We start from the raw sequence: 26,242 nt of genomic DNA on the forward strand, positions 1-26,242 counted from the left end.
AGACCTGTCCAAAATAAAAACAAATGTCTTCTCATTTGCATTAAAAAGGATGATTACCACCCTAAATCACGTGGATGCACAATAATGTGCAATCTATATGAAGTAAAGCGAAACTTTTGCGCACCACAGACAGCAAATTAAAACCGAATGGATGGTTTAATATAGAAAACGAACTTTTCTCCAGTAAAATGTGGTGATTTTCAGTGTATATAAGGATGGGAAAGAGAAAACTTTAGTTTAGACTAAAAGAATTGTTTACTGAGTATTCAGACAGCGAGAACTGATAACTGATAATAAATGATCTAAATATAACACACTATATACACAACTCACAATACAGTTAAAGAGCTTAATGGGTCTCAGTAATATTGTAAAAAATAAATAGGTTCAAACACCTGAAAAGCTAAGCCAAAATTGCTTTGGGTTTTATTACAGGCTACCCCTGTTTTTTAATAGACTTTTCACATTTAGCTTGTTTCTTTGTTTTTACAACCAGTTGTTTGCCATTTTTCGTGGTCCATCTGCAACAGCAAACTTTCAGCTTCACAACACACACACGCATGGATGCACGCGCACACACACACACACACACAAAGTTCCCCCTTTTTACAGCCATTTATAACAGGTTTTATATGTTTATATTTATGTTTTAGGTTTAAAAACGCACTGGCCACTTTATTAGGTACACCTGTCCAACTGCTGGTTAATGCAAATTTTTAATCAGCCAATCACTTGGCAGCAACTCGATGCATTTAAGCGTGCACACATGATCAAGACGTGCTCTGCTGCAGAATAAAACCAAACCTCAGAATGGGGAATAAAGGCGATTTAAGTGACTTTGAACGAAAAAAAGTTGGTGACAAACTGAGGCTACAATTCGCACAGGCTCACCAAAATTGGACAATAGAAGATTGGAAAAATGTTCCCTGGTCTGGTAAGTCTCGATTTCTTCTGCGACATTCGGATGGTAGGGTCAAAATGTGAATCTATCCTGCCTTGTATCAACGGTTCAGGCTGGTGGTGGTGGAGTATTTTTTGCTGTATATTTTCTCGGCACACTTTGGGCTCATTAATACCAATTGAGCATTGTGTTACTATATTGAATCATGCAATAAAAAAAGGAAAAATGTTATAAACATAGTAGTGACAAAAGCTGTAAATACTGTTAACTACACTGTACAAATATCCTCATGTAAAGTTTCCATATTTTGTGATTTACAAGTGATTTCCATTTAATTATGGTGTTGAATTGCATTATGAGAGCTTGATCTCTGCTCTGTTAAACTGTTGAATCTTCAACACCAAAAGTCGACAAAGTAACTTTTTTGACATTTAAGTAGGTTGAAATTATATAATGGATAAGAATTAATGTATAGAGAAATTTGCCTGTTAAATAACAGAAAATGCACTGCCCGTTTATTACAAGGCTTTTGTACCATAATATACAACACCAACCCAGACAATATATTACTTCAAACTATAAAAATTTTCAATAAAAGCCACTTTTTCAAACTTTTCAAGATGTTGGAAGAAAGATCAAAGCCCCATAACGAATTCAAAAGCATAAATAAACTGTGGGAAATAAAAGAATAAAAACATCAATCATAAAATATGGAAAAGATATTTTTTCAGTGTAACTAAACCTTACTGTAAGCCGCCTCTCTAAATAGAAAGGTACCATAAAAATACTGCTGTCTACAATTCTGAAACAAACATTACAACAAGATTGAAGCAAATAGTCAAACATAAAACACAAATAAAAAAGCCATTTGTATATACACGTCAATAAAAAAGGGCAATATAAAGTAAAGTAAGTGCACATGGGTGCATTTCAAACCATTATCAAACCATTTATTTGATTTCCTCTCCTATACTGCCATCAATCAGTCTGCAAGTGTTATGTAAACTGAACTCATCCATAAAAGTTCAACAACTCTTCAATCCGACTCAATCAACAGAAAGCATACAGTGAAGTCGCATCTCAGCGGCTGACCCTCTCAACACACTACCATACTCGATGCCAGAAGTGTAGTGACAGTAATTTCCTTGATTAAGAGTTATTCAAAGTCACTGTTTTTCTCTGTATGTCCTGCTGTTAAGATAAAAATGGCAATTTCCTATACTGCAGAAACGCCATCATCTACACCCAGCTCAGCAAATGCACTCAGTGACTGAAGAGAATGAGAGTCAGATGCACCTGAGGCTGGAGAAGCTGCTGAGCTGGTTCACACAAGGTTAAAAAGCACTTCTTCAGATGCCTGACCTCAGCCTTGGCTTTAAAGTTCCTTTTCCGATTTTCACACAACTTCGAATTGAGTCGAACAACAAACCACCAACTGCGGCACGAGGCTTCAGGCTCTTCTAACCGACACAGCTTTCTTTTGTGAAAACCCCTATAGTTTTGCCAAGGCAGTGCTTCAAAGTCATTCAAAATCCCATTGATGTTAATGTCATTGTTTTATAATTGAACAAAAACTCGGCAGAAAGCCTTTGATTGCTGGAATGTTTTATCTATAACATCTGCTCGGCTTAGACAGAATCCTAAAACAATCAAGTGGTCGTTAAAAAATAAATAAATAAATAAATCAACACATTCTGTCTAACTGCAATAACTATAACCAAGATCAACTAGAGTCCTAAAATGTCCTTCTGTGTGCTATTGAAAAGTTTCTTTACAAACCTTCTACTTGTAAATAAATATGATTGCAAGTAGACACACAATCATATGAATTTTGAAAATGTGTGTAAATACTGTATGTAAAACACACACAGGGTAACTACCCCCTTAATAACTGCAGATTCAAGAGCTTTCAAGGACTTTTTAAAACAGCATACATTTTAAATCAAGTATGTTTGTAGCTCACACCCCAAACAAATATAGCGCCTTGAAAGTCCTTGCTTAACATTTCACTTAAACTTAAAATTGACATAAAAAATGTAAGTGCAAAATCACCTACTACTCAGTAGATTTGAATTTAAATGTGCTACTCGACCACTAGAAAAGTATGTTCTATATAGTATGAATGCGAGTAGTATGAATGGTAATCTGACGTACTACACCAGCCATTTTGTCAGTTGCTTCGATTCAATCTCATTCATGAATTTTCTCGCATGGCGCCATAGGATGGATGTACACTTCAGAATCTCACCGGAAGTAGTAGGTCATCCGGGTGAGAGAGAAGGATGGCATCGCTAGGGAAGATCATAACCGGTTTATAAGTGTGGGAGGGTGAAGGGGGGGTTCAAAACCAGCCAAATTTTCTCTACCCACCAATGTAATTTTTTCCTCAATCTGGCAACACTTACTATTATGTCCTTCTTTTCTTTTTAATTCATTTATAACCTGTTTTAACACATTTTAATTGTTTTTATATTATTATTATTTTTATTATACTTGTCTCTTTTTATTCCTGTTTATGTAAAGCACTTTGAATTGCTATATAAATAGCGTTGTCTTGTTTTTTGAATACTATGAATTCATCCATACTACTCTGCTCGCATAGGGTTTTTAGCGTACTATACCGTACAGAAGTATGTGACTTCCGATGGAGCCTAAGAGATGTTTTGAATGTATAATTTTGACAAATTTTTTTTTTTTAAAGAATGTTCAAAGAACATTAATAAAATTAACTGAGTTCAGTACAAGTAATATACAAATGCAGTTTCTGAAATAAATGTTTGCCATTGTTCTTGTACAAGATTTCAATTTAATATTTTTAAATTAAAAGTGCAGTAGGGGATCTGCCAGAATGCTAGCATTAGCATAATAGCCTAGAAATTTTACATCTCTCCCCTGCTGTCCAAAGGCACGCCTCTTAAATCATAAACACACACTGATTAGATATATAACACTAGATCATGTCATTCACCAGTTGGAAAACTCTATGGAGACACGCACTTTATTAAGCATAGTTGTTGACAGGTCAGCAGGTACTGGAATTATATTTCCCCAAAACTGTGTCACAGGCTGTCACTGTTCAAAAAAAAAATGAATGTGTGATTATAAATCAAATTTCACCACAATAAAGCTGGTTAGGTAGAAGAGCACATATACTGATGTTTTGTTATTAAACTTAATAAAAATCATATCAGAAAACAGGACTGCTAAAAAAGAAATGTCCTGTCATCCTTTTACATTAGACTTTACCAAGACAATGAGTGACTATTAATTTTCAATTGTGCTCGCTGATCCTCGTACATCACTTGTTTTCATCTCCTTTTACGCTTGAACAACTAAATGAATGCTCAGGTCTATTTAACTGACTATATTATCGATGCTGTAAAAGGTACTCCATGAACTTGAAAGCCAATCTTTTGCAGGACGTTTTCAGTGGCTGAACAACACTTCCATGCATATAAACCCATTCATAAACAAGAACACAATCTACATAAGCTTTGCGTGGCTAAAACGGATTTAAAACATACCTGTCTGAAAGAAATACTTCAGCCATGGTGTGTGTCATCCTTCAGATTGTTGTTTTAAACTGCATATGGTCATTTCCCTTCCAGCGTGCAAAAGTAGTTCTGATATTGATTCAGGGTTTAGAAAAAAATTGACTCTACATTTCTGCAGAAGCTCTTTTAAAAACAATCTTTCTTTTCATGGATACAAGGCCACGTTGGTGAAAGAATATAGAAAGAAGTTCAGGTTGATGCAGAATTTGCCTGACGTCTCTGATCTATAAATCCACGCTTCATGTAAACGCACGTGTGACGTATCTGTCTGAAGTTCAAATTTAAATTTAAAGAGAAGTTCAAATTTAAATTTGTTGACAGACAGTTTAAGATAGTTATTTGTTGGTCTGACAATATTTAATTGGATGCAGCTTTTTTGTTTAATGCCTTATCCAGAATATAAAAATACATATAAACACATTTCGATCATTTACTTTCCCCATTACTATTGGAATGTGAAGAGACTTTCAACCAGCACAACCTAAAATGTTTATGACAATCACATACTTCACATTTAGGAATTTCTAATTTTTTCGTTCTGCTTTTTGACAGAAATACAGTACAACTGTTAAAATAACACCACAAACTAATTTCATTTTAAATTTAATTCAAGCACTTTCAAGGACCTGCGTTTGTTTTAAGAACCTTCCAGCCCTTGAACCCATAAGACTGAAATTCAAGTACTTTCAAGAAGTGTGGGAACTCTACACACATTTGTATGTGAATTTACCTTAAACAGTAATGAATCCTCCATATGCTCGGCGTAGACGGAAGTGAGCCGGTACTGGTTCTCCACAGTGATGTCGATCTGGTACCCAGTCAGGACGTAGCATGCAGTACGAAACTCTTGAATCTTCTTCTGAAACACCTCCTTCAAGCGCTGGTTCTTCAGTTCTGCACTTTCCATTTGCTTACGCAGGTCTAAAACAGACGTACATTGGATTTAGTCATAACTGAAGAACATTCAAGTAATCCACAAATAAAATACACCAGTATTTTGCTATAGTTACCCATTTCTGTACTATATCTTATTTATATTTGCTATTCACTGATAATCTTCTGATAAAATAAGAGGGTTAATAATTTGATTTAATCATCACCGTTTTGTGTGTGTGTGTGTGTGTGTGTGTGTGTGAATGAACTGCACATTTGATACAAACAGGCAAGAATGCTATTTTAGGCAAAATATGAAAGGGGCAAAAATATAATGCATCCCAAAAATGGCAAAATATTTACAAATAATTAAGCAAATCACATTGTAAACACTAATGGTTCACTCAAATCAAAAACTATAGAATACACATGACATGTCACTTGTATAGTTTTGAATAGGCAAAAGTGTAACAGTCAATATGGCGAATGAAGCTCCGCCATCTGGTACATGAGCCAATCATTGCTTGCTACCCACTGATGATTCTCCGGGGACGGCCTTGAACCAGACGTGTGTTTTTATGACAGTTTCTGCAGTTTTTATGAATCCTCTAGGGTTGGTAAATGCATTAAATCATGAGAAATATATCCACATTAAGCTTGATATCTACTTTTAAACGAACCAATTACATTTAACAAATGTTCTCTGGCTTTGTAATTTGTATGAAATGAACGCTGGGTACACTATTCAGTCAATAGCATACACTGTAAAAAAAAAAAAAAAATCCATTATTTTACATAAATAATGTAATGATGTAATAACAGCTTTTAAGTTACAGAAATCTACCATAAAACAACAACGTTAAATTACAGAAACTTCCTTACATTTAAATTTCTGGTAAAATCGTGTAACTTAACGTCTGTTATTTTACAGGAAATTTCAGTAATTTAATGTGTTATTTTACGGTAACTTTTTGTAATTTATTGTCTGTTATTTTATGGTAAATTTCAGTAATTTAACGTCTGTTATATTACGGTAACTTTTTGTAACTTATTGTCTGTTATTTTATGGTAAATTTCAGTAAATTAACAGTAATTTACCTTAAAAGATAAAATAACATTTTTTTTTTTTTTCCAAACAAAGAGGTCACTTCATTTTGGGGGAGATTGCCATCAAAACCAAATTGGGAATTACTTTAGAAGACCAGTGCGATCGGGCGATCATTATTTAGAGGCCATAAAAGATGCCATAAAACAGCCATAAAAGATGTTGGTGTTGTACAGAACCTCGTGCATGCACTTTAGACTTAGCAACCAGAAAAATGCAGCTTTTGTGCGATTCAAACATTTAGAAAACAAAACTTATGAGACGATGTACAATTTTATTGATGTTGCCAATTATGAAATTTAATCGTACATTTGGCAAACATTTTTGGAGAATTTGATGTTTCCCCATTCAAACAGAATGATCAAGCATACTGCCAGAATGATGGCCGTCGAGTGAAATGACTTGCTTTAAAGGGACCAGAAGGTCACCTTGTGACTCAAACCTTTCGTTTAGTTGGGGACCGGTGGAGTGAAATGGAATAGACGCACTTTCTTTAGCTCCATCTGACCAACCAAATATTTTCACTTAGATCAATTTATATGTGAAAATACTACTGCAGCTCAGTACGTTGAACAATGACAAAGGTGAACCAAGTTAAAAAGGAGACAGAGGAGCTGATGAGGAAAAAACAAGTGTAATGAAAGCAAGGGAAGGGATGGACGCTAATGGCTGCACCACTTTATCAGTTACCAATGATAATCTCATGCTTGTGTCAATATTCTTAGCACCAATATGGACAAGAAATGCAGTATTTCAAGTTCTCTTTCTAAAATAAAGAATGCAGTGGACGAAGTCGTTGAGCGAGTGGAAGAAATAGAACAAGCGACGAATGCATTAATGATCAATTAATGGACAAGTAAATAAAACAGAATCAATCCCATGTTTTCAATATTTAATGAAAGAAAAATGCTAAATTGATGAATCAAAACCCCCCAAAAACTCCAACTGTGTCTTATAGCTTCAATATAAGGCTTCTAAATGTACGAAAGAGACCTTAACAGCAGTTTCAATTCTCTCACGAGGCTTCATGAAAATTTGATTACGAACAATAAAAGTTCTACAGGGAAGAGAGATAAATGTTCTGCTACCGGCTACTGTAATTGCACACTAGAAGAGTGTGGTTAAATTGCAAAAACTTTCAGTCACACAACAGCGTTGATATTCTCCTGCACAGTAGAAAAGACAGCTCTTTGTTCAGTTGCCCGTTCCTTTAACCAATCATCAGTATCACTTTTAATTACATATGTTATTTTTTGCATCCCTGGGAGCCTTTTAAAATCATTATCATTTTGTTCATTTCCCATAGATCGAGCAGGAAAAAAATTACACAGTAAACTCTTAATACAATTAGCTTTAAAATAAGCTGCAATTAAAAAGTGCTGTATGTGCCTCTCATTGACATCCCTACTTTTACAATTACTATGTCATGAACATTATGAGGCTGCATGAAACTTGCAGGGACTGTTGAAATTCCCTGTCGCAAGGAGAGTAGTTAACTTTGCTTAATATTAATCTCAACAGAATTAGCATTTTTCCTCATTTTACCTCATTTAAAATTTCTGGTCTACTTTCTAAATTGACATTCATCGATAAAGATATCTACGTATATCTACAAGACATGGGTCACTAATATACACTACCTGACAAAAGTCTTGTCGTCGCTCCCAGTTGTAAGAGCAACAAATAATAACTTGACTTCTAGTTGATAATTTGGAAAAGTGTCAGAGGTAGATTTTTCTGAGGAATCATATTTTGAACTGCATCCCAATCATCACAAATACTGCAGATGACTTGTTGGAACCTTCATAGACCCAAGATTCTCAAAGAAATCAGTCAAGTTTGGTGAAGGAAAAGTCATGGTTTGGGGTTACATTCAGTATGGGGAGTGCGATAGATCTGCAGAGTGGATGGCAACATCAACAGCTTGAGGTATCAAGACATTTGTGCTGCACATAACACTACAAACCACAAGAGAGGGCAAATTCTTCAGCAAAATAGCGCTCCTTCTCATACTTCAGCCTCCACATCAAAGTTCCTGAAAGCAAAGTACTTCAAGGTGCTCCAGGATTGACCAGCCAAGTCACCAGACATGAACCTTATTGAGCATGTCTGGGGTAAGTTGATGGAGGAGGTATTGAAGATGAATCCAAAGAATCTTGATGAACTCTGGGAGTCCTGCAAGAACGCTTTCTTTGCCATTCCAGATGACTTTGTTAAGTTATTTGAGTCATTGCAGAGATGTATGGATGCAGTCCTCCAAGCTCATGGGAGTCAGACACAATATTAATTCTTTTTCCACAGCACCATGACTTTATATTCTACCCTGTACATTATTCTGTTAAGCAAAAAGACTTGTGTCTAAGCAAAGTCAGAACTTACTGATTTATTAACACAAATAAAAATCAAGACATGATCATATTTTATTTTGGTTAAATAAGCATAATCTAGAGGCCTTTGCCTTTCATATAAGCCACTTCTGATACCAAATGATCAACTAGAAGTCAAGTTATTATTTGCTGTTCCTAAAACTTTAATAGGCGACAATACTTTTGTCAGGCAGTGTAAGTTAACACATTTCGTTTTAGCAATGACAATACGGAATTCCCTAAATTAAATCCGTTGCTCTTATACTACAATAACCATGCTATGATTATGTGGTAACACTTTACAATAAGGTTGTATTCGTAAACAAGACATAACAGTATTTATTCTACATTGTTAATGTTATTTAACCTAAAAAAGCTTGTGCATTAGCTAATGTTAACGAGCGTGATTTTTAATTTTAATAATGCAAAGTTGAAACATGATTAATAAATGCTGTACTAGTACTGTTCATTATTAGTAAATATTTTTATTATAAATATTTATTAATATCATTAATGAAAACTTATTGTAAAGTGTGACCGTTTCCGACCGATTCCATTTTATGTTAACCGCTATCAACAGCGACATCGTTTGTTTTGCTTGTTCATCACTTGTTAATGCTTGGAAGGCAATTTCGCAGAGCATGCACTTGAAGTGTTGCCATCTCCTCTTATTATAAGCAATGCTTATTTGGCATATTTTGGCTTGGCTCATGAAGCGTTACAGTTTATGCTGCTAATTAAGCTTGCAAGTCACAGTATTTGGTTTTATGGCTTATTTCCAGAACAAAAAAAATTTCATTTAAGTTTTTGTAACAGAGGTGATCTCATTTACTTATTTTTAGCAACATCTGGCATCGCAACTGTAGTGAATTTCTTATGGTTTTTATCCAGATCGGTATAGTTATTACTCTGCTGGTTTGATTTTTTTTAAATAACAATAAAAATTTATCTAGTAGGATCTTGTTAATGATCTTGCTAAATTATCTTTTTAGGGAATAAAACTGTCATATACTGAGAATGGGGCGGCATGCAGGCTAAGTGGTTTGCACTGTCACCTCACAGCAAGAAGGACGCTGGTTAAAGTCCTGGCAGGGGCAGTTGGCATTTCTGTGTGGAGTTTGCATGTTCTCCCAGTGTACACATGGGTTTTCTGTGGCTGCTCCGGATTCCGCCACAGTCCAAAGGCATGAGCTATTGGTGAATTGGGTAGGCTAAATTGTCCGTAGTGTATGAGTGTGTGAGTGTGTATATACAGGTGTTTCCCAATACTGGGTTGATGCTGGAAGGGTATCTGCTGCATTAAACATTCCACTGTGGTGACCTCTGAAATAGAGACTAAGCCAAAGGAAAATAAATAAATACTAAGAATGGCTGAAGTCTCCTGTCCTTTCTGGTAGAGGTCTTTGTGAAACTGATTTGTTTTAGTCCAACTCCAGCAAGGTTTTATTCATCTTTGCTTTTTCCCCGTCAGGTTTTATTCTGCACCCGACTACTCCCACAATATATTCAGTCTTTGTTCGCCTGCAGCCCGCTAACAATAATTTGCAAAGGGTACCAAACAGGACTAGGGTTACAAAAAGGCGGAGCTAGATGCTATTGGTTTCCAAAGAAACATCACTCGCTTGTTGAGCTAGCCAGAATGCAAACAAAGAAACCAACATGTTTTAACACAGCAGAAAATTTTAGCGGTTTAAAAACCTTGACTTTTCCAAACCACAGTAAACCTTGAAAACGATTATCATCCCATGCCTACTTGGGAGTGCTATATTGTTAGACCGCCTGCTCCCGTTCAATTTACACCAGAGTTACCAACCAGTACCATGTTTTATTTCGAAAATTATTCCCTCGTCGCAGAATGTAGACCTCTACCTTCTCGTGCCACAGCTTGTTCTTCCTATCTTAATGGTCTTTACATTTTAAAAATGTTAAGGTAATTACCAATCCTGTTTCCAAAATCTGACATTTCACAAAAAATGAAATATGGATATTAAATCTAATAATGAGCAACCACAGAACACTTTTAGGCTCTGACAATGTGCTAGAAACCAGGCCTAACTGCAGGAAATTAGAGTATGTGTAAATGTCACACTTTGGGATATATTCTAAAATATTTGTGTACATCCAGTTTATTTTGCTTTAACAATTTTCAGTCCCTGTTAATTACCAATAAATTATTAAATTAAATAACTGCCTTTTATAAGAAGATATATGTATCCAATCTTAAAAAGGCTTGTTATGTACTGTGCTTCATTATTTAATGCCATTAGTTCAGACAACAAATTAAACAAAATAAAGTCATATTTATCTGTTCATTTTGAACCAGATTTGTGCGAACACAGTTTTCATAATCATGCGAAAAATGAGGGCATGAAAGGAAGGAGGAACAGTGAATAGTAAGAATAGACAGAGAAAAACAGCAGCAGCGGCCAATTTAGAAGCAGACCTGAGGGTGTTTGTTTACTCATGGGTCTGAGTCCTAATTAGACTCTTGCCTCCTGAACTCATTTAGACTGATGGCCAAAGAAATATGGAGAGAGGGAGAGGCAAAAAAGAAACATGGATCGTCAGCAAACTGTTCTGGCAATATATTTACGTAAACGTATATAATATTGCGATTCAAATAAATTGGCCCTCTAAACTTCACACTGAATAAACAAGTTTGCTCTGTGTAATGCATTGGACCAATTGGACCTAGTCATAGCACTTGCATACTTCTTGCTCTTTTGTTGATTTTGATTGCTTCTATTATCAGAGCTGTCAGCCTCGAGTCAGTCTTGAGTCATTCACAAGAAATAACACGTCTGTTACAAACATATTCTCCATATTTATCACTAATTCACAATTTCTATACCATCTTTTTGTTTAAAAATAAAAAAACTCTCTCTTACTGTGACTTTTCTTTATTCGGTCTATACTATATACTATACTTTATGTATGTTTTAGCAACAAAAAAATAGCTTTAATCCTCTATATCACTATAGTTTGATTGTATGTCAGTAATTGTTAGATTATTCAGACCGCAGACATCAATAATGATGATGAATGGAAACTATAGTTCATGTATGCAAGGGTATTGGGAGGATAGCAAAATAAAGTAAACTGTGACGCATTAATCCCCAAATTTCTTCATGCAGTGTACTAAAGACAGCAGGAAAAGAAGAACCTGGTGCAGTAAATGTGGGATAAAGTTTGCATGAATCTGGTTGACAGCAGCTGCTCAGGTAACTAGACTGTCGCTAAGGCAAAAATATTGATATATTTCAATATTGGATTGAAGGACCTTTCAATCAAACATTGAATGGTCTAAACACATCTAAACACGGTCTGAATTATTTTGGTTGATGGTAGGGTTGAATTATTTTTGGCAGATAGACATTACGATGCTGAGCCGGCATCGCTGATCCTTCGCCCCGGCCCCTTCGCAAGCCCCCTCACGAAAAATACACACTCGGGCCCCGTTTACACGAATATATCTGGGTTTTTAAATGGCATTTTAGAACGAAAATTATACACATCCACACTGGCGTTTCATCTAGCATTTCTGAACAGCCATCCTTCTGTTGAAAACGCACATCACGTGACCACACACACACAGACACAGCCACACACACACTGTCATGTGCTCGTCTGAGATCCAGAGAGCAGTGCACGTCAGACAGTTTATCAAGGATGTACCACTGGATCACGTCTCACTATAGTTGTTCAATGTGATATTTAATTCATCTTGTCTCTATGTAATGACTCTTTCGTCTTTTGAATCTATCAGGTAACGCCTCACAGCGTCAGTGAACTGCTTCGATCTTTCACTTCACGCTTCGCTTGTACTTAGTTATTTTAGGGAAAACCTCAGATACTGTTAGTTGGTTCCTGTTGGTTGTGCACCTTTTTTTTTTTACCAACCAAGTTTGTCGACGCCTTTATAATGACACAGATCACTCTGCCTATTTATGCCAGAGTCCTGCATAAAAAGAGATTGACAGGTGGTAATTTGTGTATTACTTATCCTTATTTATTTATGATTTGGTCATGGGTAAATAAAAAACTATGCGGGTCATAGTTGGTTAGATAGTTGAAACGGTAGGCCACAGACAATTAATTCATTATGAATTAATGAATTATTTATAAATTATTCAAGACAATGCCATTGTCCATCCCAATGTTTCACATTAGACATTGTACGATGCCAAACCGGTTGACATCGCCCAACCCTAGTTGATAGTAATCTATTACATACTGTAACTCATTCAAAGCTATCTCAAATGCTCAGGGTGAATTCTTTTTGTGTTTAACTGTGAAGTGTGAGCTGAGTTCTGGTCATATTACAATTTTAAGTTATAGCAAATAAATTGTGATAGTGTAAGAAATGTTGAAAGTGTTCGAATAATTTCTGGTTTGACTACACACACACATTGGTTTTGGTGGTTTATGAAAACTCTCCATTGCATGGCATACTGTAGGCTGGCTTGTCACGATACTGCAATTTGTTACCAATCAATACTGAAGTTTTAAAAATGTCCATTTCCCGCTAACATTTGAGCGTGGTTGAGCAGGTTCTTAAACAGTGCTGATTTGCCATTGTGTTCATGTGCTCAACAAAAATTACTGTGATTGGCCATGAAGGTCATCAGTTCACCGAACTCACCGCTGTTTACGGAGTGTAAACACAGTTACAGGGACACTGGAGAGTTTTAAAGCCATGTCCATCAGCCGGTTTGTCTATAAGCTGACTTACAAGCAATCCGCTGATGAATAATGGCTTTAAAACAACCCAGTTCGGTGAACTAATGACCTTCACGGCCAATCACAGTGGTTGAGGACCACTGTTGTAAACCACTCAAAACAGCACACAAACACAAATGTTTTGTGTTGGCACACTTTTTTTTTTACATATGTGAACAAAATCTGACACTAAAGCTTAAATAAAAAATGTTTTCATTCAGATGAATAGCAAGAAACACTTTTTTTATACAAAAATATAAACTGAACGGTGTTATTTATTATTTTTTTTATTATATATTGTTAGAATCTATTTATATATTTATTTTCACCTTTTTTAACAATTTGTAACAATTCCTGATGTTTCAATATTTCAAAAGTTTTTATTTTATAATTTTATAGATATTTTTAAATAATTTAATGTATTGTATTTATTTAATTTAATTTATTTGTTTTATGTATTTTGTTCTGTAATTTAAACAAAACCCAATAATTATATTTTGAGGCACAACATGTTTTACATCAACTTCTGGTGAACAGAGAAAAGAAAGCCAGCAATGGTATTAAGAATAGACAACTAAATGTGATGGATTGTCTTTACCATAAATCTCATGCTTTAAAGGCTTGTGTAAAAAAGGTATTTACCCAGTATTTCCTGTGACGGTGGGATGATGAGGGTAGTGTCATCTGTTGTCATGCCACCAGCCACTTCGATTTTGCGGAGTCGGTCCCTCAAACGCTGACACTCCACCCTGAGCTGCTCCACCTCATCCGCCCGCTGCTGCTTTGCCATGCTGGTGGGGTTCATCTGCAGGTGGACCACCTTCGTCTTAACAGGGTCGTAGTCTCCCTAATGAAGGAAAGAGATGCAGAGAGTCTGAAAATTGGGATTCAATTAATATGTGGTAATTTTTGCGGTTTTAAAATCTTGACTTTTCCAAACCGCAGTAAACCTTGAAACTCGTACTATGCCTAGTCGTACGAGTTTGTTTCCATGATGCACGGGGTTTGTTGCATGTTTTTCCCCGCCATGCTGTCAGGGCCAATACAATAAAGCTGTTGGTTTACAGCAAGCATTTTTGTTGAGATAGCTGTACGAGAATTAGAGAATGGCGGACATCATCTTTTATTAGTTGAGTTCGTTACCATTCAGACATATTGCCTATACAGTTGAAGTCAGAATTATTAGCACCCTTTGATTTTTTTATATTTCCCAAATGATGTTTAACAGAGCAAAGAAATTTTCACAGTATGTCTAATAATAATTTGTCTTCTAAAGAAAGTCTTATTTGTTTTATTTTGACTAGAATAAAAGCATATTTCATTTTTTTTTTTAAACTTTAAGGTCAAAATTATTAGCCCGTTTCAGCCATTTCTTTTTTCAATAGTCTACAGAACAATCTATCATTATACAATAACTTGCCTAATTACTCTAACTTGCCTAGTTAACCTAATTAACCTAGTTACGCCTTTAAATGTCACTTTAAACTGTATGGAAGTGTCTCGAAAAATATCTAGTAAAATATTATTTAGTGTCATTATGGCAAAGATAAAATAAATCGCTTATTAGAAAAAGAGTTATTAAAAAGATTGTTTAGACATGTGTTGAAAAAATGTTAATTCCGTTAAACAGAAATTTTGGAAAAAAATAAACAAGGGGCCAAAAATTCTGGGGGGCTAATAATTCTGACTTTATATGAGCTGCTATATTTGCACATGTTTAAAATCCTCCAGATCACCGGCAGGGTTGGAATAGATAGGGCAAGAGCTGCAATGCTATCCACTGTGTCTGCATTCAGACCCGGGGATTTAGGAGGAGAGAAGTCCTTCTCATTTATAGTGTTTACATAATTATCTTTATGATGATATAACAAATCGTGGTTATGTGTATATGAAATTACGAATAACATATGTAGCAGGACAACAATTGTTTGCTCCCCTCTCTTTCCTTTGCTCTGCCGGCCATTCCCACTCCTCCCTCTGCTCACAGCGTTTCAAGCCAAACTCAAAGCATTTTTTTAAAAAAGTTCTGAGATAGACTTGAATCAAAAGAGGAGGGTTTCATGGCCGTTTAATGTCTGAAAAACTATAATAATAATTAAAAAGCAGAAAACAAGCCTCAACAAAAAGTTAATTACCATTTCTTTTAATATTTCTGGCATTAAGATCCATTGTAATTTTTGGCTGAATAAAAAAGTAAATTAGCATTACAGTGAAGGAAATGAAAGAAACAAAATGAGAGGGAAAATGGTAGAGGTCTGAACACATAACAAAATGTTTTCTAAAATCTTTAAAACACATCCAGACCGAAAACCTTTCAAAAGTAGCCAGCTTTTTCAATCAAATGAAACTCCAAATAGCAGTGGTAGAATAAATAACAACATTCACTTCATTAGCACTTTAGGACAAGAATGTGATCTGAAAATAATGATAGATGTCATGAGAGTGAGTCCAACAGCTCATTCATTTATCCATTATATAGACTGCTGAACTACTAGTAAACGTCATTAAAGGAAAGCAGTCAGAATAAGGGGTTAAAATCAAGTCCAATTTCATCTGAAGGCTCTCGTCCCATAAAAATACATTTATCCCAATTGCCCTCCAAACAAAAGGACCAAAGAAGTGATAGTTCATCCTCCGTCTGAAACGAAAGGCTTTATCTTCTGGAACGATTCTTCATTTGGGTGTAAAACTTCAGGGGTTTAAAAGCCATTACTGAGCCTTCTGGTGAATTAAGGGCCCCATCAAAGAATAATGCCTCGATCTGAACATCTCATTACTGAGCAAATTACATCACCCTGAGCTCAAGACAGAGAGCCAGAGAAGAGGAATAGAGACCGAGGGGTGAGGAGGAGATGACATAACTGCAGAACAGAGGGGAACTGAAGAACAGAAACAACTAGAATTACTGAAAATGAAAGATTAAGCTTTTGTTCAAGCGTTCTATATTAAGATGGCAAAATGGGGTTAGAATCCCAGCCTTGTTAAAATAATCAGTATATTGGTAAAAAGGTTTTTTTCTGATGTAATAAAGGTAAGGAGTGTTAAAAGTACAACATTGAAATTAAAGTTTCACTTCAGCTAAATGCGCACACCCCAATTATTAAACGGATATTTTTATTATTAATATTTTAGTCACCGAACAGCTTTAGAAACAGAAAGATAATACACTTAAATCTTTTTGTTTCTTTTAAATCTTGCGCTCTTTTATTTTTATTTCATATTTTTCCCCTAACAGATACATTTTGGTATATTTATTTTACCATTATCAAGTTATTCTGTTAGATTAGCTCCAGATTTGGCTTCAATAATGACTAATCTAGTGGTCCTCAAGCACTGAGGCTGCACAAGAAAGCACCGGGCTGCACAAGAGATCATCATTATTTCAGTTTTATCTTATCTAAGTATAAATGATGTTTTATTTTGAAAAATGACTGTATTCTTTTGGTCTCTGTGACTTGGGCGCCCAAATATAACCCACAAGCAGCAAAATAAGTAAGAAACAGACGCCTTTGGAAAGAAAAAGGTCCAATGAAGGACACATGAACAACCCAATTGTTAAGAAATCAGGTGAATCCATCATGTCTGAGCACAAAGGTCAACTGCTAGAGATTGCAAATGATGGCGGCTTTTTAGGGGCCGTTCGCATATCGCATGTTTTCTAAAGTTCGCGCAAGTTTGTTATTTCATTATTAAGCGGTTGACTAAATACCACAAGTGCACTGTGAGTCATGTGACAAAAACAGATTGATCAGCTCCAGCTTGTATGTTATATACACATTTCAGTAGACTAACCATCTCAAACAAATACAGAACACCCAAACACTGCAGTGCTTTGTAATTTTCTCCATAAATAAAACTTGTATCAGAGTGACAGCAATGTTTTGTCAGCTTGTCATCCTCTGAGAAAACAGCGGATGGTTGCTTAGCAACCTACGAACCACCCACCCCCCGCTCAGAAGTAAAATTGTCATGCATTGACCGGTCCACAGTGATAAAAAGGTTGGGGACCACTGGTCTAATCTAATGTACAGTGGGGAAAATAAATATCACACGTCACAATTTTTCTTAGATAACATAATTCGGTAACCCTTTACAATAAGGTTCATTAGTTAATGCATTTACTAACATTAACTAATCATGAAAAACACATGTACAGCATTTATTAATCATAATTGAACATTTAATAATGCATTATTAAAATCCAAGTCCATGCTTGTTAACATTAGTTAATGCACCATGAGTCACCAAGAACTAACAATGAACTACTCCATTTTCATTAACTAACATGAACAAATACAGTAGTAAATGTATTGTTCATTGTTTGTTCATGTTAGTAAATGCATTAATTAACATTAATTAATGAACCTTATTGTAAAGTGTGACCCATAATTCTAAAGGTGCTATTGACTGCAACAACCAAAGAAATCTATATATGCAAAGAAAACAAATCTAATTAGTTTACAAATTAAATTTTGTGTAATAAAATGAAGTGACGCAGGGAAAAAGTATTGAACACATGAAGAAAGTGAGATGTAGAAAGGCAGTGACAGCTCAGACAGCAGCTGAAATCTCTCAGCAATTTTTAGCAACCCTCTGCTTTCCTCATAGTAAATGAATTTTAGCGGCTTCAGTCAAACATCTACATTATCAGGATGATGAAGATGAAACCAAGGTGGACATTTTAGCAAGATAATGATACAAAAAACAGACAAGGAAACTCTCAATGGCTTTCAAAGAAAGAAGATCAAGCTGTAGAATGGCACAGCCAATCACCTAACCTGAATTTAATTGAAAATACAAAATAAAGATCAGATTTGATAGACGAGACCCACAGAACCATTAAGATTTTTACACCATGTTGAACTAATGCATGTGACTTCATTCTCCAACATAATATAAGTTTTAAATACGTCCAGCAGTACATTCTATGTCATTTCATTGTTATTACACATAACAACATTTTTTAACAGTTATGTTTTGTTTTATGTTTATGTTTGTATTGTTTGGGTTTTTAGCAAAATCTGCTTCAATTCCATGTCAACGGCTCCTTTAGAAATATTATTCCCAGTAAAAAACATGACGTGTTCAATGCCTATTTTCCCCGCTGTATAAGCACAAATATAATATTGTAAAGCTTCTAATAGTAAATATTCATCTAAACGAGAGATTTGTGAGTGGTGTACTCATACATGTTAAGAAATGTATGTGCATCGATAACTAAAATGCTGAAAACCCTAACAGTTTATCAATGTTTGCATCTCTCTAAACACAAAGCTAATTGCGATACTGCTTGAATGAATAGACGTGGAAAAAAAAGTAAAGGTTAACTGTTCTTGTGCCCAAAATAAACCATCTTAAAACTGACAAGTGTGGAGTGGGTGGCTATTATTAACTGTCTGTGTGAAGTCACTTATTTTTACTGTGACACTTGAAGCGTCATAGATAATGGATAGAAGAGGAAGTCTATAAATATTAGAGCCCAAGTCTAAGTGCGTTAAGAACACGGAGTGATTGGGAGAGCAGGACGAATGAGTGACGCAGCTTTCGATTTCCAGACTTTTCAGTTTGTTTTGGGCTGGCACCAGTGTTGAGCTCTAATGGAGCATGTCTGACTGCATTTCAGCCCGATGATCGCTTCAATGCGCCAGGAAGTGAAAAAGGAGAATAAATGAATGGGGGTTGGGGTCATTGATAAATATAGAAGCAATACAAAGATGATGGAAAGTGACGTCACAGAGCGTTTAGATTTTTGCCTATAATTGGATGTTTACCCTATAGACTGTGACAACAGTTCTGTGGAGCCAGAGCCTTTCATTTTTTAAATAATGTGTAAGAATGGGGTTTTAACCACAGTGGTTCGAACTGTAGTTCTGCTGAATGACTAGTAAGTTTTCAGTATGATAACTTGTAGAATGATGGTAAAAAACTGTACATTCTAGTTAAACCATTCTTCTGCAATCTTATACCAAAAACGGAAATAAGGGCAGCATTAATAGCTAAAAATGTGGGAGTAAATTGATATTATGTCATTTTATTGTATTGCAATATGGAGCAATTAAGTGTTGATGTTGAATCAAAAGTAATTCACAAATGCTTGAATATGAAATGATTTAATGACAATGATTCTCTTTAATTACAGCTGATTTAAATAAAAATAAATGTATAAAATTATAAAATATGAAATGATGACAACGTGATAATACCCAGCCTAAATGTAAAAATAAATTTGCCTAAAAAAGAGAGAGACAGGGGGAGGGAGAAAGAGAGGCAGAGAGAGTAAGTAGGCTTCAAAGAGCCTGGGAGCAGTAGATCCAGAGAAGATAACCTCCAGAGAAGGAGAGGAGCAGAGTTAAGGAAAGCGCAGAGAAGAAAAAGAGCCAGAGCAAAGTTTACCAGCTTTTTTGTCTCTTTCTTGACCATGTGACCAAAACCAAAATACTGAGACATTCAGGGCCTACCCACACTATGCTATTTGAACCATGCCCAGGCCCATTTCCTGGATCGTTTGAAAAGGGTGAGTGCTCTGAATCGGGCTCAGGCACGGATCACTTGGCCGGCCCTGGCCCGGTTGGAAGAGGTGTGCCTGAGCACGATTCACTTGGGCTTTGGCGCGGTACGCTTGTGTGCGAGTGCAAAACGCGACAAAGCCCGAAACTGAAAGCGAGACGTGACTTTTGAGGGACCCTTTCATATGTGTTTATTAATCATTCTTACTGTTCAAAGAATGCAAACTGTTGTAGTTTATTAAAGACGCAAACCCCTCAATGCATGACAGCCGCACCTTCAGCAAACCTCCTAATTCCTGCAGCACGAGGACTTTATGATTGTTTATGAACATCAAAAGTGGCTGATCTGTTCGGCGAAATATTTGACTGCATCCACTGCATATCAAATGAGAACTAGAGAAATCTCCGCTGTGCTGAGCGAGATCGCTTCTGACCAGTGCAATATAGATGACGCAAGCATGCCCAGACCCGAATCTAATGCGAGTGCGGGCCATCGGGGGAGACGGGAGGGGGGACAAGAGTGCTTTGGAACGGTTTAAGGCAACTGTACATAGTGTGAGTACGCCCTCAAACTGAGCAATCAACATGTGACCACATCGTAAAACCCCCAAAGTCCATACACCAGGCCTTGATCTAATAAACAAATAAACAAATGCATATGATAATTTAGACTCTTACAAACGCTTTTGTGCTTTTTTGTTCTTTACAAATGCAAAGCTTCAAAGATCAAAGTAAAGAATAAATGTAGTTGTTGTCCCTCAAAAACATACTTAATAGGCCTGAAATAAGTAGCCAGTAATTCCAGTCTTAAAGGATTAGTTCACTCAAAAATTACAAATCTGTAATGAATTACTCACCCTAATGTAATTCCAATCCACTGTTTACGACGTTGTTTGTCTTCAGAACACAAATTAAGATATCCTAGATACCTTTCTGTAAGAAGGGGGACAGGAGGGTGTGCTCCAACTATAGGGGGAAATCACGCGGAAAGTCTATGCCAGGGTACTGGAGAGGAGGATCCAGCCGATGGTTAAACCTAAGATCAAGGAGGAACAATGCGATTTTCGTCCAGGCCGTGGTACACTGGACCTGCTCTATACCCTCACCAGGGTGCTCGAGGTTTTATGGGAGTATGTCCAACCAGTCCACATGTGTTTTGTGGACTTGGAGAAGGCATTCGACTGTGTCCCTTGTGGCGTTCTGTGGAGGGTGCTCTGGGAGCATGGGGTCAGAGGCGCTCTGTAACTGGTCTGTTGTGGTAAAGAAGGAGCTGAGCCGAAAGGAAAAGCTCTCGAATTACCAGTCAATCTACCCTCATACTCTCACCAATAGTCATGAGCTATGGGTCATGACCGAAAGGACAAGATCTCGGATACAAGCGGCCAAAATGAGTTGCCTTTGCAGGGTGGCAAGGCTCACTTGCTGTCTAAAGGGGTAGAAAGCATATGGATTTAGTCCAAAATATCTTTATTTGGGTTCTGAGGATGATAATAACATCATTTTAATTTTTGGCTGAACTAATCCTTTAAATCCTGTAGAAACCCATATAGTTTTGCAACAAATATGCATAATGCCAGACTATGATCTTCACTGGTTGCCCATGAACAATATTTACTTTGTCCCTTAAAGACTGTAGCAATAGCTGAGGCCATTAAGAGTTTTGGTTTTTGTTGTTGGCATGTCTAGAAGGTGCCATTTTCTGTGTGGGGAAAGCAAATCAACTTTGTACGCAAAACGAAAGAACAAACATCTGTAAAACAAATGGTATCATTACTGTAAATATAAGTGTTTACAAGTGGTGAGAAAAGCTTTGAAGCTGAAATTAAGATATGATAAGTGTTTACTTTGAACACCCCCTGTAATAGGTTGACCAGTCACAACAGACTGAGCCATCTAACCAATCAGAGCAGAGTAGAATCTCTGAAAGAAGATTTACAGACAATGAAAGTATTTCTTTTTTTTACATATATTGGATTGCTGTAAATCTAAAAAACAAAAGTTGAAAATCTTTAAGATGGCACAAAAGGGGCACTTTCCAGAAAAAGTCAATGAACTGAATTTCTAAAAGACAGCTACCCTTATAAAAATAGTCTTTGATATTACTATTTATGATTACTTTACTATATGCACTTCAAATGTCCCTTGAAAACCCAAAATTCTGGGTTGTTTTAAACCAACATTGGGTAAAATATGAACAAACCAAAAGCTGGGTTAACTTTTTCAATTAAAATTCATTATATTTAAACTTTTAAACCCAACACTGGGATTTGTCGAAATCTGACCCAGTTTAACTTATCAGACCCAGAGTAATTTATTAAGATATAAACTAAAATAACTGTAAAAATATTTTTTTAAAATGTGCAATTTTTAAAAAATATTTAATCCAAACATCCTTTTAACTACTTTCTTGGACAACAGCATTACAATTCAACACAGCACACGCTATATTATATTGAGATTTAATATTTGTTGTACTTCAGGCATACCCCCACCTCTACAACACAAATCTAGTAAGCCAATACACAACCAAATACCTAAACACCGTAAATATTTAAACACTGGGGCTTATAGTCTGAGTTTCCTCTAAGTGCCTCTACATTATTTATTGACAAACAGAAATAAATAAAAACACCACTGTGCTATTATTAAACTATTATTTTTGAAAATCATATTAAAAGCTACCAATCCTCAGTATGCCAAGAATAATTTTCCAACAGTACATCATATGGTAGAAAATCAAATCATACCTGAAGAGCCATCCAAACCCTTTAATACTGTATAAAAATGTTGAGAATTTTCTTCTAATTGATTTATATCTGTATCATTACCTTTTTATTATTTTTTCTGAATACAAATCCACTTTTTTTTTACACTTTAAAACACCAAGTTTTGGAGAAATGGACAAAAAGCTGACAGTGATGTGGTAACTAACTAAAGAGAAAAGATGGAAACAGGATTTTAAATGATTTGAAGAAGACGTAAGTTTGACATTTGCAGGGAAACACAATATGGTCTGAAGTGCTGATTTAAGCTTTGGAGAAGAAACGCATACCTGAGTTATTGTGGAAGACAAAGAAAATGCAAGTGTGGCTGTGCATGCAAAAAATACAAATAAAATACACAGCTACTCTCAAAATGAGTCTATCGCATATTCATTCATTTTGATTACTGGGTCCTAAAATGGCATTTGAGAAGTATAATTTGCCACTTGCTAATTAGGCCAACAAAGAAGCCCTGCAACAAAAAAGGGAGTTTGATTTGACAGAACCATTTAGAAAAAGTAAAAAAAAAAAAAAATATATATATATATATATATATATATATATATATATATATATATATATATATATATATATATATATATATATATATATATATATGTGTTGATTTTTTTTTATGTCACGTAACAGATACAAAAATATTTGTAATATTTTACAAAAAAATATTATTAACTTAAAGCCAAAGAAACCATCACGATTTTCTTGAACAATATTGAGATTTCAATTTATATATATACATTGTAAGGTCAATATTATTAGCCACCCTAAAGCTATATTTTTTTTTCAATTGTCTACAGAAAAAAAAAATTGTTATACAATGACTCGACTAATTAACCTAGTTAAGCCTTTAAATTGCACTTTAAGCTGAATATTATCTTGAATATGTCTAGCAAAATATTTACTATCATCATGGCAAAGATAAAAGAAATCAGTTATTAGAAATGAGACAGTAAAACTATTATGTTTAGAAATGTGTTGAAAGAAAATCTTTCTGTTAAACAAAAATTAGGAAAAAATATTGCACAGGGGGGTTAATAATTCAGGAGGGCTAATAATTCTGACTTCAACTGTATATTATAAGCTATTATGACGATACAAAGCAACATATTTCAGAATTCAGATTTCAGAATTCTCTGCAATACCTAAATGTGATTGATCAATCACTGCATTTAAATCTCATGCACACTTCACTAATATCCGTCTCTCAGTTCACTCTAAATTTTTTTTATTTTCATAATACCCAAGTAAGAAAAGCTGATTTGCAAGCTAAAAGCATGCTTAATTATAAAGTATATCACAGTATAGCTTTCAGCCTATAGCACACAGAGGTCACATTATTAGCCATCAACCACCACTGAGGCCATTAGCCAAGCTTTAAAGTGAAGACTGATTTTTTATTTTTTTTTCCAATGATAAAGCACCTTCCTCTGTCCCAGTTTAATAGGGACCAGCGTTTCATAATTATGACAAATCATAATTGTAGTATATATTCCAGTACTAATTATTGATGATAATTTAAACTATTCTTTGTGTGCGTAAGGAAACTACATCCATATTCCTTATGTAGGCTGAACAATTTAAAACTCTAATCCACACCGGCCTTGCTTAATAACGTCAATAAATCATGACAGTGAATTTCATATCGCTCTGCTTAACAGCGTGTGTTATAATACATTATAAGGGTACTCTTAATACATTCCAATACATAAATATGCACATAATTTCGCATAGTCTGATATCTTCTGGTTTCCCAAAACGTTAAAACTTGACATTATTTTCTTAAGAGCTGAACATTATCATTTTACATCTTTTGCATTAAAGACATGTATGATTATTCAATATGTATGCTGATAATGTGCTCATAACATGAAAGCATTTGTGGCCCAATCCTTTCTTTAACGTAATAGCATTTTTGTTTGCGTACTTTGACTATATGTTAGCAATTATTTAATACTTATCCTGCATGACCATATTCTGCAATGATATAAATAATCTTTAATACTTACTATTAAATAGTAGGAAGAGTTTATTAATGCAAAGTGGGTGTTTCCCAAAACATATACTGGATAAGTTGGTGGTTCATTTCGCTGTGGTGATCCCAGATTAATAAAGGGACTTAGCTGAAAAGAAAATTAAGGTATGCATAAATTTGTTATAAATAAGTTGCTTTTGTTCCACTCACATGCATTAAATGTTTAAATATGTATTAAATATGGTACTGCCTTTATTATTTCACCATTTGTACACCAATATAAGTAGTGAATGTGCATGTCCGTTGGTGGGGCTGTGTCGGTGTGGTAATGTGGGCTGGTGTGGTTACAGTGCCAGAGCTAAATTTTTGTCTCAGTCAGTCCGCCCCTGGTCACAATACTTGCAAATATCCACATAGCACATCGAAAATGTTTCAAGGGACCCAAAAACATGACAACAGTGCTATATAAATGTAAGAAATTACTATTATTATTTAAAACAATTTAAATAGACAAAAGTGAACAGCACAACAATACTAGTACACTCTAAATCCTACAAACTGTAATTCTGAAGCAGTCACTGCAAGTCTACTCCGTTCTAGGCAACAGTTTGAGTACAGTACAACATGAGCTCATCGACTGTCAATGTACAAGATTATGGACTCATGCTATAATCAATGAAGCTGTTAAACACAGGCTGCAACACGAAACACTGTTCTTAAGAGGCTCCCCGAAGTGTTTCACATCAAATAAGTTCCCATCACAAGAGGACATATTCTTTTAATTAATGATAAATGTGCCTGAAGTCTTCTCAGTGATCAATCTCCATAGGTCTTTATAGATAAGCTTATGCATCCCTACTGTATGACATGTTCAAATCCAGCAGAAAATGATAGTATCACCTGGAGGTTATGCCTCTCTAGTCTCATCTCCAGAATGTTATTTTGCTCTTCCAAACGCTGACGTTCTGCTTCCAACTCCTCAATCTTCTGCCTGAGAACACACACACACACACAAACATATTCATGTCATTTCTAGAACAAAACATTATAAGAGCTGTTTTTTTTTTTTATCATTTGCGTTCAGGGACAAAAAGAGAAACATGGCCATCATAACATTTGTACTCTCACCGGCCACTTTATTAGGTACACCTTACTAGTACTAGATTGGACCACCTTTTGCCTTTAGAACTGCCTTAATCCTTCATGGCATAGATTCAACAAGGTATTCCTCAGAGATTTTGGTCCATATTGATATGATAGCATCACGCAGTTGCTGCAGATTTGTCGGCTGCACATTCATGATGCGAATATACTGTTCCACTACATCCCACAGTTGCTATATTGGATTGAGATCTAGTGACTGTGAAGGCCATTTAAGTTCAGTGAACACATTGTCATATGATGCTGTAGGCCATTCGCCTCAAGTTTGGACATGTTGTGTGTTCAGAGATGCTCTTCTGCATACC

At 35.5% G+C, this 26,242-nt stretch overlaps 1 protein-coding gene across 4 annotated transcripts in view; it reads right to left on the reverse strand.

Annotated features, from left to right (window-relative positions):
- The window catches only part of mad1l1 (mitotic arrest deficient 1 like 1), a 131,886-nt gene that overhangs the window by 38,370 nt on the left and 67,274 nt on the right, over positions 1 to 26,242 (reverse strand). For all 4 annotated transcript variants that reach the window (XM_087235329.1, NM_200912.2, XM_087235330.1 and 1 more), the window contains exons 15-17: positions 25,677 to 25,767; positions 14,161 to 14,365; positions 5,186 to 5,376 (exon numbers count right to left, since the gene is read on the reverse strand). In XM_087235329.1, coding sequence (XP_087091455.1) covers positions 5,186 to 5,376; positions 14,161 to 14,365; positions 25,677 to 25,767 — 487 coding nt within the window. The remainder of the gene's footprint in view (positions 1 to 5,185; positions 5,377 to 14,160; positions 14,366 to 25,676; positions 25,768 to 26,242) is intronic.

This window comes from Danio rerio, chromosome 1 (genome assembly GCF_052040795.2).
Source record: "Danio rerio strain M-AB ecotype USA chromosome 1, GRCz13ab, whole genome shotgun sequence".
NCBI classification, from domain to species: domain Eukaryota; kingdom Metazoa; phylum Chordata; class Actinopteri; order Cypriniformes; family Danionidae; genus Danio; species Danio rerio.